The sequence below is a fragment of the Leopardus geoffroyi genome, chromosome D2 (genome assembly GCF_018350155.1).
Source record: "Leopardus geoffroyi isolate Oge1 chromosome D2, O.geoffroyi_Oge1_pat1.0, whole genome shotgun sequence".
Classification (NCBI taxonomy): Eukaryota; Metazoa; Chordata; class Mammalia; order Carnivora; family Felidae; genus Leopardus; species Leopardus geoffroyi.
Genome location: NC_059334.1, coordinates 83,418,648 through 83,434,684, shown reverse-complemented (window position 1 = coordinate 83,434,684; position 16,037 = coordinate 83,418,648). Strand labels below are relative to the sequence as shown.

The 16,037-nt window shown below is 39.5% G+C and overlaps 1 protein-coding gene across 1 annotated transcript; it reads right to left on the bottom strand.

Annotated features, from left to right (window-relative positions):
• Positions 1–8,760: 8,760 nt before the first annotated feature.
• On the bottom strand, positions 8,761–12,947 carry NPS (neuropeptide S). The gene is made up of 3 exons (XM_045439807.1): positions 12,858–12,947; positions 12,663–12,744; positions 8,761–9,492 (listed from the first exon to the last, which is right to left on the bottom strand). Exons 1-3 carry the CDS (start codon positions 12,863–12,865, stop codon positions 9,313–9,315), a joined length of 270 nt encoding a protein of 89 aa, XP_045295763.1. The 5' UTR covers positions 12,866–12,947; the 3' UTR covers positions 8,761–9,312.
• Between the last annotated feature and the right edge of the window lie 3,090 nt (positions 12,948–16,037).

Below are 16,037 nucleotides of genomic sequence, written 5' to 3'. Positions count from 1 at the left end.
AAAAATGCTAACTTCAAAACGATATACCCAACAAACTGTTATTTACACAAGAAGTCAGCAGAAGGACATTCTCAATATGCAAAGAGGATTGAAATACCTTTATGAAAATACACTTGAGGATATAATCTAACTCAGCAAGAAACGAGGTCCTGTATCAAAGATTTAAATAACCCTTAAAATCTTTTATTATCTTGGAATGGGAACATTTTCTTTCCTGTGACCCAGTGGCCAAAAACTATGAAGGAGAAAAATGAAAGATATCTTCAAGCTAAAAAGAGAGAAAACAAAAATGTAATTACGAAATATGACAAAAATGCTTAATATCCTATTACATAAGGAAGTTTTAACACCAGGAAGAAGCAAAATCCAACTGAAAATGGGCCAAGTACATGAAAAGGCAATTCATAAAAGAATCCCAAAGGTATGTGCCTCTGTTTAGTGTAGAGACAGACAGACAGACAGGATACATAAACGTATCCTCACCAGTAATGGAAACTGAAAAGTGTAAGTCTAAGTAATGTAACATTGCTCTTTGCCTGCCTTATTGGCAAAATTGAAGAACGACAATGTCCAGTGTTCCTACAAAGATGTAAGTGTGCTGAAGGGCAATTTATCAATACATGTGGAAATTTCAAATGTGTATATCTCTTGACCAGCTTTCCTGATTCTAGCAATTTATCATTCTGAAGCAATTGGCCAAATGTATACAAGTATATAGTGTAGCATTTTTCCCCATTAGCACAATATTGAATGATCTAAATGTCCTTTAATAGGAGATGAGGTGGTTTAGCTAATTGTGATATATGCACACAATTGAATACTATAGAGACATTAAACATAATGGTATATTTTATCATTCACAGACATGGAAAGCTCTCCATGCACACTATGGAATTGGAAACACAGATTTCGGAATGGGAATTGTGTGACCACATTTATAGAAAAATGTGTGTGTGTGTGTGTGTGTGTGTGCACACGCACGTGTGGGTGTGTTCCCATCCACATCACAGAGGCATCTGAATATGTTGAGTGGTTACCTATGGTGGTGAGATTAGGATTATATTTTTAGCTTCTTTGTCCTTTTTTCTAAATTCTCTAAATGTCTGATTTTTTAAATTTATAGTAAGATAAATTAAAATGTCTTTACTTAAAAGAAACGTTTTTAAAAGCTTATGCCAACAGATTTTCACTTTTAACTAATAATGCAGAATTCCTATGAGGTTTTTCTTGATGCTTTCCACCTTGACTGCATCAGTGTTGTAGAAAGGAATAGACCGCCCAAATGAGAACAGGCAGCCTATGCCTTCAGAGCTTGTTATATAGCAAGGGAGTCAGCCACCATAATTTGCATTTGGCAGAGACTCAGGGGGAGGCCCAGGAGCAGGGAAGCTTTAGAGTGGGGACAGGGAAGGCTTAGCAGTGCCCTAATTGGAAGCTGTTGGCCTGGGGTGACTGGAAGTGGACTAACTAAAAGTGGGGCATCCTATGTGATTGGTTTGGGAGCGTATTTGGCTTTCTCTGTTGGCTTTGATTTGGAAGTGTGGAGAAAATTTTTAAAAACTGGAGGTTGTTGACCAAGTCCTGATTATTCTGGGCCAGCTGCTGCAGAGATTGCCTTCCTGAGCTGGTTGCTTCAAAGTTTGCATTGTCATACATGGTCTGGCCATTGTTGTCTACATAGTCAGTTGTCTGCCTAACCGACTGAGACACCCAGTTGCCCCTTGGCCACACCATTTCTGAAGTACATAGAAAACTTTCCTTGGACTCAGTCATACCAGCATCTATATTAGCTTTGCAATATATTTGGATAATACCCAATCTACATTTCCATCATCAAAAAACAATAGTTGCTTTCAATTCTTTACCAACTTCATTTGTAAGGTGCGTTATACACCCAATTTTCTATGCAGTGTTAAACTAGGGTGTTCATCCTGCTGCAGATGGCCGCCATTTATGGACCATTCACAAAACTGAGCAATGTTTTAGGTGTATAACATGCATTATTTCACTTATCTTTTACTACAACTCTATTGTGATATCACTACGGGTTCCAATTTACAGATGAGGAAGCTGAGGTTTGAAGAAGTCCAGGATCCTGTCCGTAGTCACAGAGATTATTAAATGCAATGCTGTTTGAGCTCACATATGCCTAAATCCAAAGTTTGTGCTTATAAATCTCAAGCAGCATCAGACCCCTTGGAACTGGCTTGGCCACACACTTGTGGGTTACCAAAGCCCAGAGGAGCATGGAGAGAGGACACAATGCACCAATTCTGAGCTGCAGCCCTTGTTTATTAAAGGCTATATAAAAAACAACCCATAATTCTTTTACGTACCTGGAGTGTTTTCATCATGGAGGTAGTAAGCTGGATTCTAGCTAAAGTCATCCTTTGGCAGTGACTATAATTCAGTTTGATAATTACTATCCTGTTTGCCCAAGGATGTGAGAAGTCCCATCACGAACAGAAGGACAAGAGCTACAAACCTCCTGTAAGCTCTCTTCTCCAGTAAAATTTATAACATTTCTATTGTGGATGGAAATACACTGTCTCTCAGTCATTTATAGAAAGGTTACTTTATATTGTTACGTCCGTGTTTACCAAGTACACAGGCAGCTCTTCCGTAATTTCAGAAGTTTCTACTTGAACTGGGTCCAGCCATTTTCTAATTGCTTCTTGGTTCTCTCCCATGGGAACACATTTCCCCAGGGGAAACATATCTTAGAAATTTCAGATATATCTTCATTTTCATTCACTGGGTCCTTTTTCCTTTGTTATTTACTTACTCTCCTCAGTGCCCTTCCTGTACTCCAGCTGTAGCCAGTTTTTCTTAACCAGTCTGTGCCATTCAAAAATGCCTGAAATGTCCTAAGACATTACATCTTTCTTCAGTCTAATGGTCAGATGCGGAGGTAGGCAAGTATTCCATCTTTGGAGGAAGGCCATGTAGGTTTGCAACTTGGCTCTACTCCCACAAGTTGTGTGACCTTGGGCAAGTTACTTAGCCTTGCTGCACTTAATGCCTTATCTGTATAGTGGGGTTAATAAAAGCACCTACATTAGAGGTATTTTGCTGTATTTTTGAGATTGTTATGGAAATTGAATGGGTTCATACATACAAACTCTTCAGCCAATGTTTGGCATGCAGAAAGACTCCAATAATGTAATTCTTGCTATGTGTTTAAGACTTAAATGAATCTAAGTCTTTGCTCCAAGGTCATTCCAGAAGACACAGGAGTGTAGGTCAGCTACATGAAGGGAGAAGAAGCTTGGCTGAAGTGCATAAACTTGTGGATAAAGCACCTCACAGACTCTTTCTTCCAGACATCACCTACATACAGTCGGTCACATTTAATATGACTCCTATTCCTTCTTAGGGCTCGAGTCTAGAGACAGGTGGTTATTTCCCATAGCCAGAGTAGTCACCCATAACTTGTGTGGTGGACATACTCTAGAGTGGTCTCATGATCCCCACCTCATGGTGTTCACACTTTTGTGTAAACCCATCCACATGAATGTAGACAAGACCTGTGGCTTATTTTATCCAGTAGAATACAGCAAAGGTGACAGGATGTCAATTTCTTGATGCTGTTACATAAAATTGCAATGTGAATTTTCTGGAAGATTCCCCCCCTGTCTGGCTTTGATGAAACTGGAAGCCATGGTGGGGAGCCTACATGGCAAAGAATTGATAGCAATTTCTAAGAACTGAGGGTGGTCTTTCTCCAACAGCCAGCAAGAGTCTGAGGTACTCAGGCCTTTAGCCAAAAAGAAGTGAATTCTGCCAACCATTATAGAAGCATAGAAGTGAACCTTGAGACTTGACCATAACTCTGGGTGGCACTTGGATTGCAGTCTTGTAAGGCCCTGAATAAGGGATCCAGTTAAGGTGTATCTGCACTCCTGACCCCCCTCAGAACATAACAAATGTGTGTTGTGTTCAGTAACTAGGTTTCTGGTAATTTGTTATGTAGCAATAGAAAACTAATACACTTTATTAGTCAGTGTTCTCCAGGGAAACATAACCTAGTAGGGTGCATACAGAGAATGAAAGAGAGACAGAGACAGAGACAGAGACAGAGAATGATTATAAGAGATTATTATAAGCAACTGGTTCATTCAATTATGAAGACTGAAAAGTCTGGACCCAGGAGAGGCAATGGTAAAGTCCCAGACTGAGTCTAAATGTCTGAGAAGCAGGAGAGCCCATGGTATAAGTTCTAGTCTCATCTGAGTCTGAGAGCAGAAGACTTGACGTCCCAGCTCAAAGACAGTGAGGCAAAGAGAGAGAATTGTTTCTTACTCAGTTTTATAATCTTTCAGGGTTTCAACGGAATAGATGAAACCCACCTACCTTGGGGAGGGCAATCTGTTTTACTTAGTCTGGGGATTCAAATGCTAATCTCATCCAGAAACAAGCTCACAGACACTCCCAGAAATAAAGTATAGCCAAGTTAAGAGGCACCCCATAGCCCAGTCAAGTTGACACATAAAATAATAATGACATATACCTTCTCTGATTTCTTTTTTCTTTTTATCCCATTCTTCGCCTGACATTATACTCTGGGCAATGCAAACCTGCCATAATTACCAGATATTTGACCTTGACCCTTCATGAAAAAGAAAACTGGATTAGTCTAAGCTTCAGTTTTCTTGTCTATATATGGGAATAACGACATCCCAGTGTCTTCCCACAGGGCCATGGAGAGTGTAAATGGGACAGTATGTGGAAAGCACTTGGCACAAAGCCCCAAACCTGGTGAGTGGGAGTTTGTTTATTACTGTGGAGGAATCTGTTTGTAACCACACATTGAGTCCAACTTAGCAAAGATGTCTTTAGGTTTGATTCTTTGCAAGTTTACTTCAGCTAGAGCTTTAACAGTTGATAGGCAGAGGTCAGCCAGGAAGGTGTCAGCCAAAAGGCCCACACTCAGTTTCAACACCACACCATGGAAAGTGGAGCTCAGGAACAGAAGGCCCAGCAGCAGGACAATGCCTGCAGGACCTGGTGTGGGTCTTTGTTATCCCATGGAGAGGCGTCTTGCACCTGTATGGCTGGATTCACCACAGTTTGTGCTCCAGGAGAGAGATCCTGCCAGCTGTCTCACTTTTTGTAGGGCAAGCAGGAGAATGGATTTGTTATCCAGGGAGAAACAGACTGAACCAGAGCATCAGCTGTTCAGGAAAGCTTCAGACCCCAGATGGGGAGAGTTGAAAGTGTGCACAGCACTCATGAAAAGGAGGAGACACAGACCACACAGTTAATCCCAGGCAGCTCAGAGTTACTGCCAGGCCCCCCAGAAGACAATCTTTCCTCCACAGAGAGGAAGTAAGGTGAGAATTTTCCATTGACAATGAAACCCACCTCTACTCTTAACATGTGAGTCCGCATGAATATTAGCAGAGAGAAATGAGTCCAGAGGGAAGGAACAGAGAGGAGCCACCTGGATGTTTCTTTTTTGCCTGTTATTGTCTGACAGGCCCAAAAGAGTTGAGAACATTGAGTGTAGAAATGTGACTTTGAGGGATGCCTGGGTGGCTTAGACGGTTAAGCATCCAACTCTTGATTTTGGCTGAGGTCACGATCTCATGGTTGGTGAGATCGAGTCCCGAGTCAGGCTCTGCACTGACAGTGCAGAGCTTGCTTGGGCTTCACTCTTTCCCTCTCTCTCTGCCCTCCTGAGCTCATGCACTCTCTCTGTCTCTCTCCCTCTCTCTCAAAATAAATAAATAAACATGAAAAAATGTGACGCTGAGTCAAGTTGCTGTGTTCTGGGTCTTACTCTATGTGAGAACTGAAATCCAATTGTTTTTGTATTTCCGTTCCCTAAAATATTGCTCCTTCCTGGGAATGCTCAAAAGTGAATGAGGCTAAGTGTTTGGAGTGGAAATTTTGTAGCAGACATCATTGTTTGGTTTTTAATGTTTCTGCATTAGAAATAAATTGCCAGGAGAAAGGGAATGAGATGAGCATCCTAAAATTCATGTGTGTGAGTTGCAATCTTAATTCTTGTATTTCTTTGCATGGGTTTTCTACCCACAGATTCACATACTCATGTATCCTTCTTCCAAAATTCGGGATGCTTCTATGGAAATCTCAATAAACGTTTTTAAGAACAAGATGATCTTCATCCTTGCATAAAAGAAAATCCAGTGGAGTTTCACCTTCAAGACAAGTTTTAGTTGCTGGGTGAGAATCTGATCTCTCATCCAGATTCTTTCAGTACCTTGGAGAGTGGCAGCTCTCCCTTCCCAGGGTCCTTACCCAACCACAGGCTCCAACTGACAGCGTAATTATTTCCCAGGGTAGAATTGTGAAACAGGCAGGGAAAGAAGGGAATCCTAGTTCCCAAATGTCAATCACAGAAAGAATTGAGGCTGCTAGTATGGAGACCTACTAGGTATGTATTTGTTTCTGACTCTTACAAATTAATGAAGGCTAAAAGATATATTTGATAATGTCATTTCTCTGCTCAAAACTCTTGAGGGGCTTCCCATGTCATTCAGAGGAAAAGCAAAAGTTCTGACAAGACCCTGCATAAATCCCCTACTTGTCTGGTTCCATCCTTTTCACCCTCGCCCTGATCACTCCACTGTAGAAATCTTGGAATTCTTACTAATCATTCTCAGCAACTTCTCTGACAGCAGTATCTGAAATTACATCCACATTCCTACCCCTCCACACTCCTTCTCCTTGTTCCTTGTTGTTTCTCCTTATCATTTATCACCATCTAACATCTATAATCTTGTTTTTTTTCCAACTCCCCTCTAACCCCAATGAAATATCAATAAGAGCAGGAATTTGGTCTGTTTTCTTAATGATTTCGTTCCCGTTGCCTAGAATACTCTCTCTGGATATACTAGGTGCTCAAAAAATATTTGTCAAGTGAATGAATCGGCAAATTAATGAGCAAATGAACAATCCCACAAGGTCAGTCATACTAACCCTATTTCATAGCTGATGAAACTTGGGCTCAGAAAGATTCTAGAAGCTTGAGCAAGGTCATGAAACTGAGGAAAGAGTGGCACTGAGATCCAAGCAGGTCCATGTGGCCCAGGGGTCTGTGGCCTCCTGCTTGCCCAGTGCTGCTTTGTATGCACTTTCTCCACCCCAGAATTCTCCCCTCAGGTGCCCATGGCCCTCATGGTTTCTTTTCCTTCTCTTTTAGAAAAATCTCTCCAGATAAAACATGAAACTTAACAGGTTGAGGTATGGTTGACCAAAATTAACTCCTCACATTGTTCCTCCCTTGGGATATTTGCATTCTGAGGGCTTCCAAAGCCTTGCCTAAGGCAGCTGGCTCTAAAGGTGAAATTCAGTCCTCCTTCAACAATCCCCTCCCCCACCAGGACATGGGAAAGGGCAAAGGGTCATTAGCATCTGGTAATCAGCTCCTCACCACCTCCCATCACCCCAGGCCTTTCTCCATGCTGCAGCCTTGAGAGCAAGTGGGCTCAGGGCTCTGCAGAAACTGATACCAGTTACTGAATACAGTCCACTGGCCACTTGGCTCCTACACTGGCTTCGGGTTCACTTTCCCAAAGGTTTACATGGTTAGCCTTTGGTCACCTCTCTAATGACACTCTCCAAATACGACTTGGAGGTATTTTTCATCTTAAACACTTTATTCCTAACATCTTAGCAAAAGGTACAATTTCTTCTCAGAAGGTAAATTTCCCTGCTGCCAGCTTTTCCTCTGCTATAGTTTTTAGAGTGCAAATACTTTTTCATAGGCCTTTTTCCCCCTGAGGTTACAATGATATTTTAGATCCAGAAGTGGGAAAAGAATTTTTCCAATTATGTTTTTAGTGTTTTATTACTCCAACCAATCCATATAAATGCAAATAGGAAATAAGGAAGGTTCCTTGCAACAACAATGTCTTCCCTACATAAGATGCCCAATCGACACCATGCTTGCCATGAGCATATTAGTGCAGGAACTATTTTTCAACTTCGAAGCAGTAAATAACACCTATTGAGTTAGTTAATTAGCCTCCCTGCCAATAATGCTAGGCAGATTTAAAAAAAATACTAGTTTCTTTGACAATCTGTTGTCAGATTTTCTAGTTTATTGGAAGTACTCTGCATCTCACCCATTAGGCCTTATGGTGCCGCAGTGCTTGTGAGCAGACAGGACATTACTAATAGATAAATTCTTTTGCTGCATTCCAGATGCCCTGAAAGAAGTTTGGTCATGGAAGGCAGGGAGGGCTGAGCTGTTACTAGCCAGCTGGTTAGATTTCTAAAACTGTCCCCATGGGAACAAAGGCCAGGACCACAGGGATAGGAAGCAAAAGGATATGAGGGTCCCTAGTCCATTTTAAAGTGCATGAGGACTTTTTCACCTCATCTGTGTCTATACACATAGAGCGAAGTGGAAAACATAATGATTTTCTTGGTCAGAATGCCCTTAGTGTACTGCAGAATCAAATAGGCATGTACACATTTATTAAAGTTGGGCCTCTGAAGAAATAACACGCCAACCAATGTTACATTATCCTTTTAAAACGAGTAATGTCGGGAGTTACAGTGGAAGGAGGGTCCAGCTCTTTCCTGGAAAGGAAAGGAGTGGGGTGTTAATCGGCACAATTTAGAGGAACCGATTCACAAAGGACCCCCTCTCCCCACACACCACAGGGCAACTAGCAGTTCCTGTATTGTCATTATTGTCACTGGCACTATTTCTGTGTTTTAAGATAAAAGGAAACAACAAACTTCCAAGACAAAACAACAATCCACGTCCAAGTATATTTGATGGAAAGAACAGCAAGGGTTACACCCAGAGGGCACAGCTGATGTTTATTTCTGGTATCAGTGAATTGATGGAAGAAAACACAGTTGGTAGCATGAATCTCAACTTTGGGTGATCTCACAAGACTCTCTGAGAAACTGAAATCACACATCCCAGAAGAATTGGTTCTTCTGAGTCATTTCAGAAAGCCATATTTAAAAGAAAAAAAAAATCAGTATTCTGATATACAGTATTACAGGCAGGAAAAAAATCATACCATTGTCATTACAGTAAAACTGCTCGTACTTTCTGGCCAATTTAAGATCAAAGCAAATGTGCCCATCCTTAGTCAGGGAAGTTGCTAACTGATCACATAAATAATTTATTCTCTTGCTGTGGAAGTTTGGGGCAGGTTTACCTGTTTTTCAAACTCAATTTACTCTGTACCAGCTCAGAGAAAAATGATATTTAAGAATTGAGAGCACATCAACACTTAATGATAAAGATATAACTAACTTTCAGCACATCAGTCACACTCTACAAAGTTTGAGATTAATTCCCAGAGTCCTTTGCACACTTATTCATGATTTTGCTCTTTGAAAGGAAGTTTTTTTCATCCCTGTTCCAACTCCATTGCGAAAGGACCTTTTCATGAATGTCTTCTCCAAAATTGGCTTTAGAAAATCTAGTCCCTCGCTCCTGTCCATCCTGGTTGGGCAGCTGTTCAGCAGGATGAGAAAGTAATCAGATTTTCCAGGCACCTGGCAATTCAGATGGGGGAGGAGAGAGAGAACACAGCTTTAGGGTTAAAAGTTTATTTCAATAGTAAGAATTTTCAAAACGTGAAGGCAGTAAATCCAATGACTCCAACATTTCTGAGGGAAATTTTGCCAGAACACAATAGACAATTTATCTAGATACAAAATATTATTCAGAGCTCTTGTCTAATTTTTATACCCTTATGTAATTGCTGTTACCCAGTCCTTGCATCATACACCCATATGTAGTTATCTGGTTGCTGTTACTTTATAAAGAATCTTTCACTTGGCACTAATGAGTCCTGGGAAGTTTTTTAAATTCACTAAGAAAAATGACACATGGTAACCAAACTTCGGGGTTCAGTGGGAAACACTTCCTTTCTGTGCTTTGTCCTGGGCCATTTGACAAGATTCTCCATCAGGATATCTTGCTACTTGAACAATGGGATCTTCATCTTTTGACTTTGGCTCAGCTCCTCATCAGTGGCTCAAAGACCTGGATAGTGTAGGGGGCACTTCGTCTCAAAAGAAATATACACGTGGAATCTTAGAGCTCACATTGGCCATTGAGAATCTGCAGTTCAACCTCACACTTTCTAGATGAAGGAACCAAGTAAAGAGCAAAGGGCACGTCCCAAGAAACAGGGCTGGGCAGTTCCAGGAAGTGGGCCTGACCCAGGGATCGAGTAAGAATTTTCAACACCTGTCAATCACAAAAGAGGGATTTCAGAGGCCGTACAATGTTGATGAGGCACCACTGCAAATCCCATCAATAAATGGAGCAAAGATTCATCCGTGATCTTCTTTGTGGTAAATGTTTTATGTGCTTCATTTCATTTTATCCCCTCAGAAAGCTCTATGTGTGAAGTAGGTATTATTATTGCTAAGTTTTACATGAGGAGATTAAATGCCTCGTAGGTGAAGCAGGGATTTGAGTGGAAGCATCTGACTCCAAGTCCATGTTTCTCAACCACACGAGAACAATAAGAGGAAAAGGGGCTGGGTCACCTGGGTGGCTCAGTCAGTTGAGCATCTGACTCTTGATACTGACTCAGGTCATGATCTCATGGTTTGTGGGATCAAGCCCTACATCAGGCTGTGTGCTAGCACATAGCCTGCTTGGGATTCTCTTTCTCTCCCTCTCTCTCTGTCCTTCCCCTGCTTGCTCTCTCTCTCTCTCTCTCTGCCCCTCCCCCAATTGTGCTCTTTCTCTCTCTCTCTCTCTGTAAAAATAAACATTTTTTTTAAAAGAGGAAAGAGTGGCTGAATGGTCTTATTATAAAGAAAGAAACATACTACAAAGTGAAAATTACACATTATCCTTTCCTGGTGCAGTAAACCAAGTGTGGTTTCAGGTAACTTTAGAAGTTGAAATGGGGACAGAGTGGGGGAAAATAATGCTCTCTGGGATCTTCATCTATGACTTGGTGGTTTACTGAAAGTTCCAGCAGTCTGCTCCCAGGCAAACCATTCCCATTGGCTTCTGAAAAAAAGATTTTTTTTTTTTCTTTTTTGGACCCAGGGATAGTCTGACAGGGTTTCAGAAATATTGGTCATGAGAAAACCAACCAAAAACTCTTATTTGAATGCTCACTATGTGTTTTCCCCTGTGTTAATGGAAGAAATCTAAGCACAATATAATGTCATCTATTTTAAATCCCAGGCAAGGAGGGGCCTATGAATCATTTCAGAAAAGGAAGCATTCCAGTTCTTTACAGAAATATTCATGATGCCACCTTTATATTGAAAAAGAAATGCATCAGTTCTGGTTATGGGATCCTGAAAACATCCCTTAAAAAGATACCGATATACTTTGCTGATCATTGAAGGGAGTCCTTGCCAGAGCTGACTTATTAACAGAATAATATGGTATACTTGCTTAGTTGATGGACTCTATGAAGTTCACAACAAATATTACAAAAGCCTATATATTATTTCTCTGCATGATTACTCACTTTAAACAGTCAAATTGGTACCATTGCTACATGATGGAGTCATAATGAGAACGGAATTGTCACATGCAAAAACAGAAATATGGAAAATACTGAAAGAAAAAACATTTCATTTATGGACAAGCAGAAATGTAAGTACATTAGAAGAAAGTACATTCTTAATTTAAAAAAAAAAAAAGCCACACACAAATGCCTCTTGTTCAACAGAAATGTCATGAACAAACCTTGGGGAAAAGAATAAAAAGTAATTAGGAAGACACTTGAGAAAATATACCAACTTATGGGTTGTGACTCATCAACCTGATCAATATGGTTGGTGTCTTATAGAATCAATGACTCAATTAGTGTTGAATGCTCATAGGACTAAATCAGGAAAAAAGAAGCTGGCTTAAGTAAACAAGAAATAGAAAAATGACAGATGCAAAGATTAGTGAGAAGACCAATAATATAAACAGCTAGAGCATTATGTTTGGACATTTATCTATTATTTAGGATTTATGTAGCATCTCATTATCCTAAAAATAGTTTCATGAATTACATTGATTCAGTAATTACAGTATGCCAGGTTAAGTTTCAATGAACACAAAACGTATTAGGCAACAAAATAATGTTTGAAATTTTAAACAATGTATTGACATTAAAACAACTGAAATATCATGTCGAAATACTATTCAAAATGCCAAAGAAAGATGTTCATTTTCTCAAGGTTTTGAACAGTTCAATGATTAAAGTTGGAAGCTCAGTCAATATTCTTGAATAAATATATGAATTAATATATCATATGATATTTCATTGATTTCTGATGTATTATCTATGCTCTATATCTGAAAAAGTTACCATTTTTATAAAATTAGTAAATTCACTATTTAAAACAAATGACCCATTGTATTTGTAATGCAGTTTCAATGGTTAAATGTTCACTTTGACCATCGGTGAACACATGTAGAATAAATAAATTGTTGTGGGCAAAACTATGTACATTTTAAATGGAAATGAATGCTTTTCTATGCAGGAGCCCAAACAAATTTGAATAAGTCCAGCATTATTTATTGTCACATAAATGCTTCTTTTTACTAATTTCGTGACTCTACTTGTATTTTTTTCATTGAAAACTCTACTAATGAGAAATTACTTTTCTGTCACATATTCCTTAAGATTATTTTCGTATTTAAACACTTATAAGCCACCTAGTCAAGCATCAAAATAGAGGCAAACTCTTACCTTAGAAGGTGGAACGGGATAAGACCAGAACACATGCATTGTAGAAATCAACAGAAGTAGAATAAGACTGAATTTTAATGAGCTGTAGGATAAGAGGAAACAAACCTTAAGATTAGTTTCATTTAGGCAAGTATAAATGTAAAAAAGCATATACAAATTCAACATTTTTCTTTGTGGAAAAAAGCAGTCTTTTACCTAATCATTTTGGGTTTTCGGAAATCTCTGCAGATCGGTGGTTTTATTGCCAAATTCCTCACACTTACTGTCAGATCTTCCTTGGGTGACCCTTTTATACCAGAAAAGTTCAGGAGTAAAAATGTCATCACGTCCCATCATATGTGACTAACTGGTTCTTTTTTTGTTCTTGTTAAGTCAGAAAAGGACAATAACGCACAGGCATTGTCACGGAGCTACCAAGGATTGACTTCATTTAAAGTTTGCCATTAAAAATGTCCTTCAAAAGCATTGTCTTCTGAACTGCATCATTGTGACACGGACGGCTAGAGGTCTCAGAAGAAACCACAAGTTTGTTTTACTTAAAGTTCAACACTTCAGAAGGATGGTGTTATTTCTTTGAATGTCCCAGGCATCTTGTTTCAGAGACTAATGCAAAATCCTTACAAGAATACAGAGCACCTACCCTCGCAAAGCACACAGATTATTTATTTTTTCCACAATGGATTTCCTTCCTTTGGGACTTCTGAGGTGAAAGCAGGGAAACAAGTATCACCTCCTTTTGCCACTAGTCACTCAAATAAAGGAAGGACTTTGTATCTACCCCCTTTCTATGCACATACCCAGAGCTCCAAGCATTGAGCTCTGGAAGAGCTGCCTGCCATGGCCTCCTTCTTCTCTCCAGGGCTTAGAATTTCTCCAAGAAGCCTTTGCTATCCCTGCACACCAATGGGCATCCACGTTAATAAATTGATTCGGGAGTGCTAAGTGTGAACAGATGTTGCTGAGGCTTACAATGGAGAAGGACATCAAGGGAGGTGCTCTGCTTGGATAACTAGTGTTTCTGAGATGAAGCCAACATTTTTTTAATACAAAGCAACCGAGGGAAATCCTTGCTTCCTCAAGATCAGCACATTTTGGAGGACAAAGCCGCCCTGTGTCTGGGACATTTGTTACCTATTTGTCAGTGCTACATTCCCTTCTTTAGGGAACAGCCAACCAGTATGATTCTCATGTATTGTTGATCATACAGTCGCCTTTTGCTTACCACAAGGAAAAGCAGGTGACCCAGATCCTCAAGAGCACAAAGATCACAGGGATTAGAGCCAAGTTTGGAGGGGCATAAGATCCAACATATTTATCATAGTCTTTTTGGGGGATATCATATGGAGGTTGGGAGCTAAAGAGCTTTAAGAACACCAAAAACTAAACACACACATTTCCTTTCGGTATCTCTTTAAACCCAGCTAAAATAAACACATAAGAACAAAAGGAATGGGAGAGAAGATGATGGCAGTGGTGTTTTGCTGAGTCATGAGCAATTGACTAAGACTGAGAAAAGTTCTTATGAAAATAGTTGAGTAACAGACCCTCCAAAGACTCCAGTATTCATGGAGCCAGTTGTTTGGATGTGGTGAAGGCAGCACAAAAACAAAAAGGATTGGCTTGAAGTTTAAGAATCAGTTCAATCTCACATCTCTCCACTTCCCATGTCCAGACAACTTCTGCTCCGGCAGAGAAATATAGGTCTATTCTAAGGAAATGGTAAAGCAGAGTGTCTCCTGAATGAGGGAATCAGGTGTAGTGGTGTTAGGGGGTACTCTTCTGAAAAAGAGTTTGAACAAGTGTTACGGTCAGCGTCTCTTCTTGGCACAACTCCTGCACATGATTAGATGTGTCTTTACTCTCAAGACAAGTGAATGGAATGCAGAATCTGCCCAGCTCAAGACGAAAATCCTAGAGGTACAGACATCAGCGTTCCTTCCTAAAAGCAGTCCAGCCCAGTGAAATTCACTAACGTCTAAGGCTGACAGTACCCAATAACACACACAAAACATTTATGAATGTTTTAACCCCTCAATCTTAACACAAACAGACAACTCAGAGATGAAACTGAAATGAGTACAGGACACTTATAAAGGCAGAACTGGTAAGAACAAAGAAAATGGGAGAGAAGTCTGTAGCAACAGTGTTTTACCTTGAAAGATAGAAACCAACAAACAGGAAGTAAAAGTAACTTGAAGGAAACAGAGAGAAAACAAGAGAAGAAAACTTACAAACAAATAAATGAATAAAACTAATATTATCCCAAAGAGAAGAGAAGATATTGTATCTATAAAATAAAAACATAATGCTATATAAAGCAAATCATTTGCAGGACAAAAAGGAGTTCATGAAAGTTAAAACTATAAAAAAAAAAAAAAAACTCAGTAGAAGGATTGAAAGATAGGGTTGCATAAATCTCCAAGACTTCACAGAAAAAAAAAAAAAAACCAAGGAGAAAAATTAAGATAATTGAGGAAGAGTGCCCACCCAGCAGTTCTAACATATAAATAACAGAAATTCTAGAAAAGAAAACAGGGAAAAAATGAGAGGAGAGGGAATCATCAATAAAGAAATTCAAGAACATTTCCCCTAACAAAAGATATTGACTTTCAGGATGGAAGGACTCATCAAGTGTCTGGCACTATGGATAAATTCGAACCATACCAAGATACATCATCATAAAATTCAACAATTTGCATCGTATAAGCTTTCAAATTACCTACAAAGATTCAGATGCTGGAAGTACTTTGGAAATCTCAAAAAAAAACACTGAGACCTAGGAAGAGAATAGAGCAATGCCTTCAAAATTCTGGAGAAAAATGATAGCCAATCTAGAATTAATTCCCAACAAAACTATCCCTTCAGTGAAAGACTATAACAAACATTTTCAAGATCTCCAAATTACACTTCCTTCATTCCCTTTGTCAGGAAGCACTGCAGGATATCTCCACCAAAAAATAAGCATATGCACCTATAAAGAAGAAAATGTGAGCGACACATGTAACAGGAGATCAATACAGGAGACAAAGGAAGAAAATTCCCAGGATGATGGTAATAACAGATCCCCAGTGAGACCTGCACACCAGGCTTGAAGGGCACAAAGTCCATATTGGTGTGTGCTAGAAGATTCTGGGAGATATTTCTTAAGATGAAAGCCGAAGAATATCTGTATGTCTTGAGAGAAGAACTAGGCAACAGAGGAATTTGGGGTTGACTTACTGACAAATCTGAAGAAAAGTAAAGAAAAAGGAAAATAAATCGAAAGTACAGAAAAAGATATTCGTTCCAATGAAAACAAAGATACGTAGGAAACAAAAGTAGTCACAGTTAACTACTTGACTCAATGGAAAGTATCACTTGCATAGTCACAATAAA

What these genes read in the sequence shown, in the direction of transcription:
- NPS (XM_045439807.1), bottom strand. An exon ending in ATCCCGTTCCACCTTCTAAG is followed by an intron (nt 9,493 to 12,662) that starts GTAAGAGTTTGC and finishes CTGAATTGCCAG; the next exon opens with GTGCCTGGAAAATCTGATTA.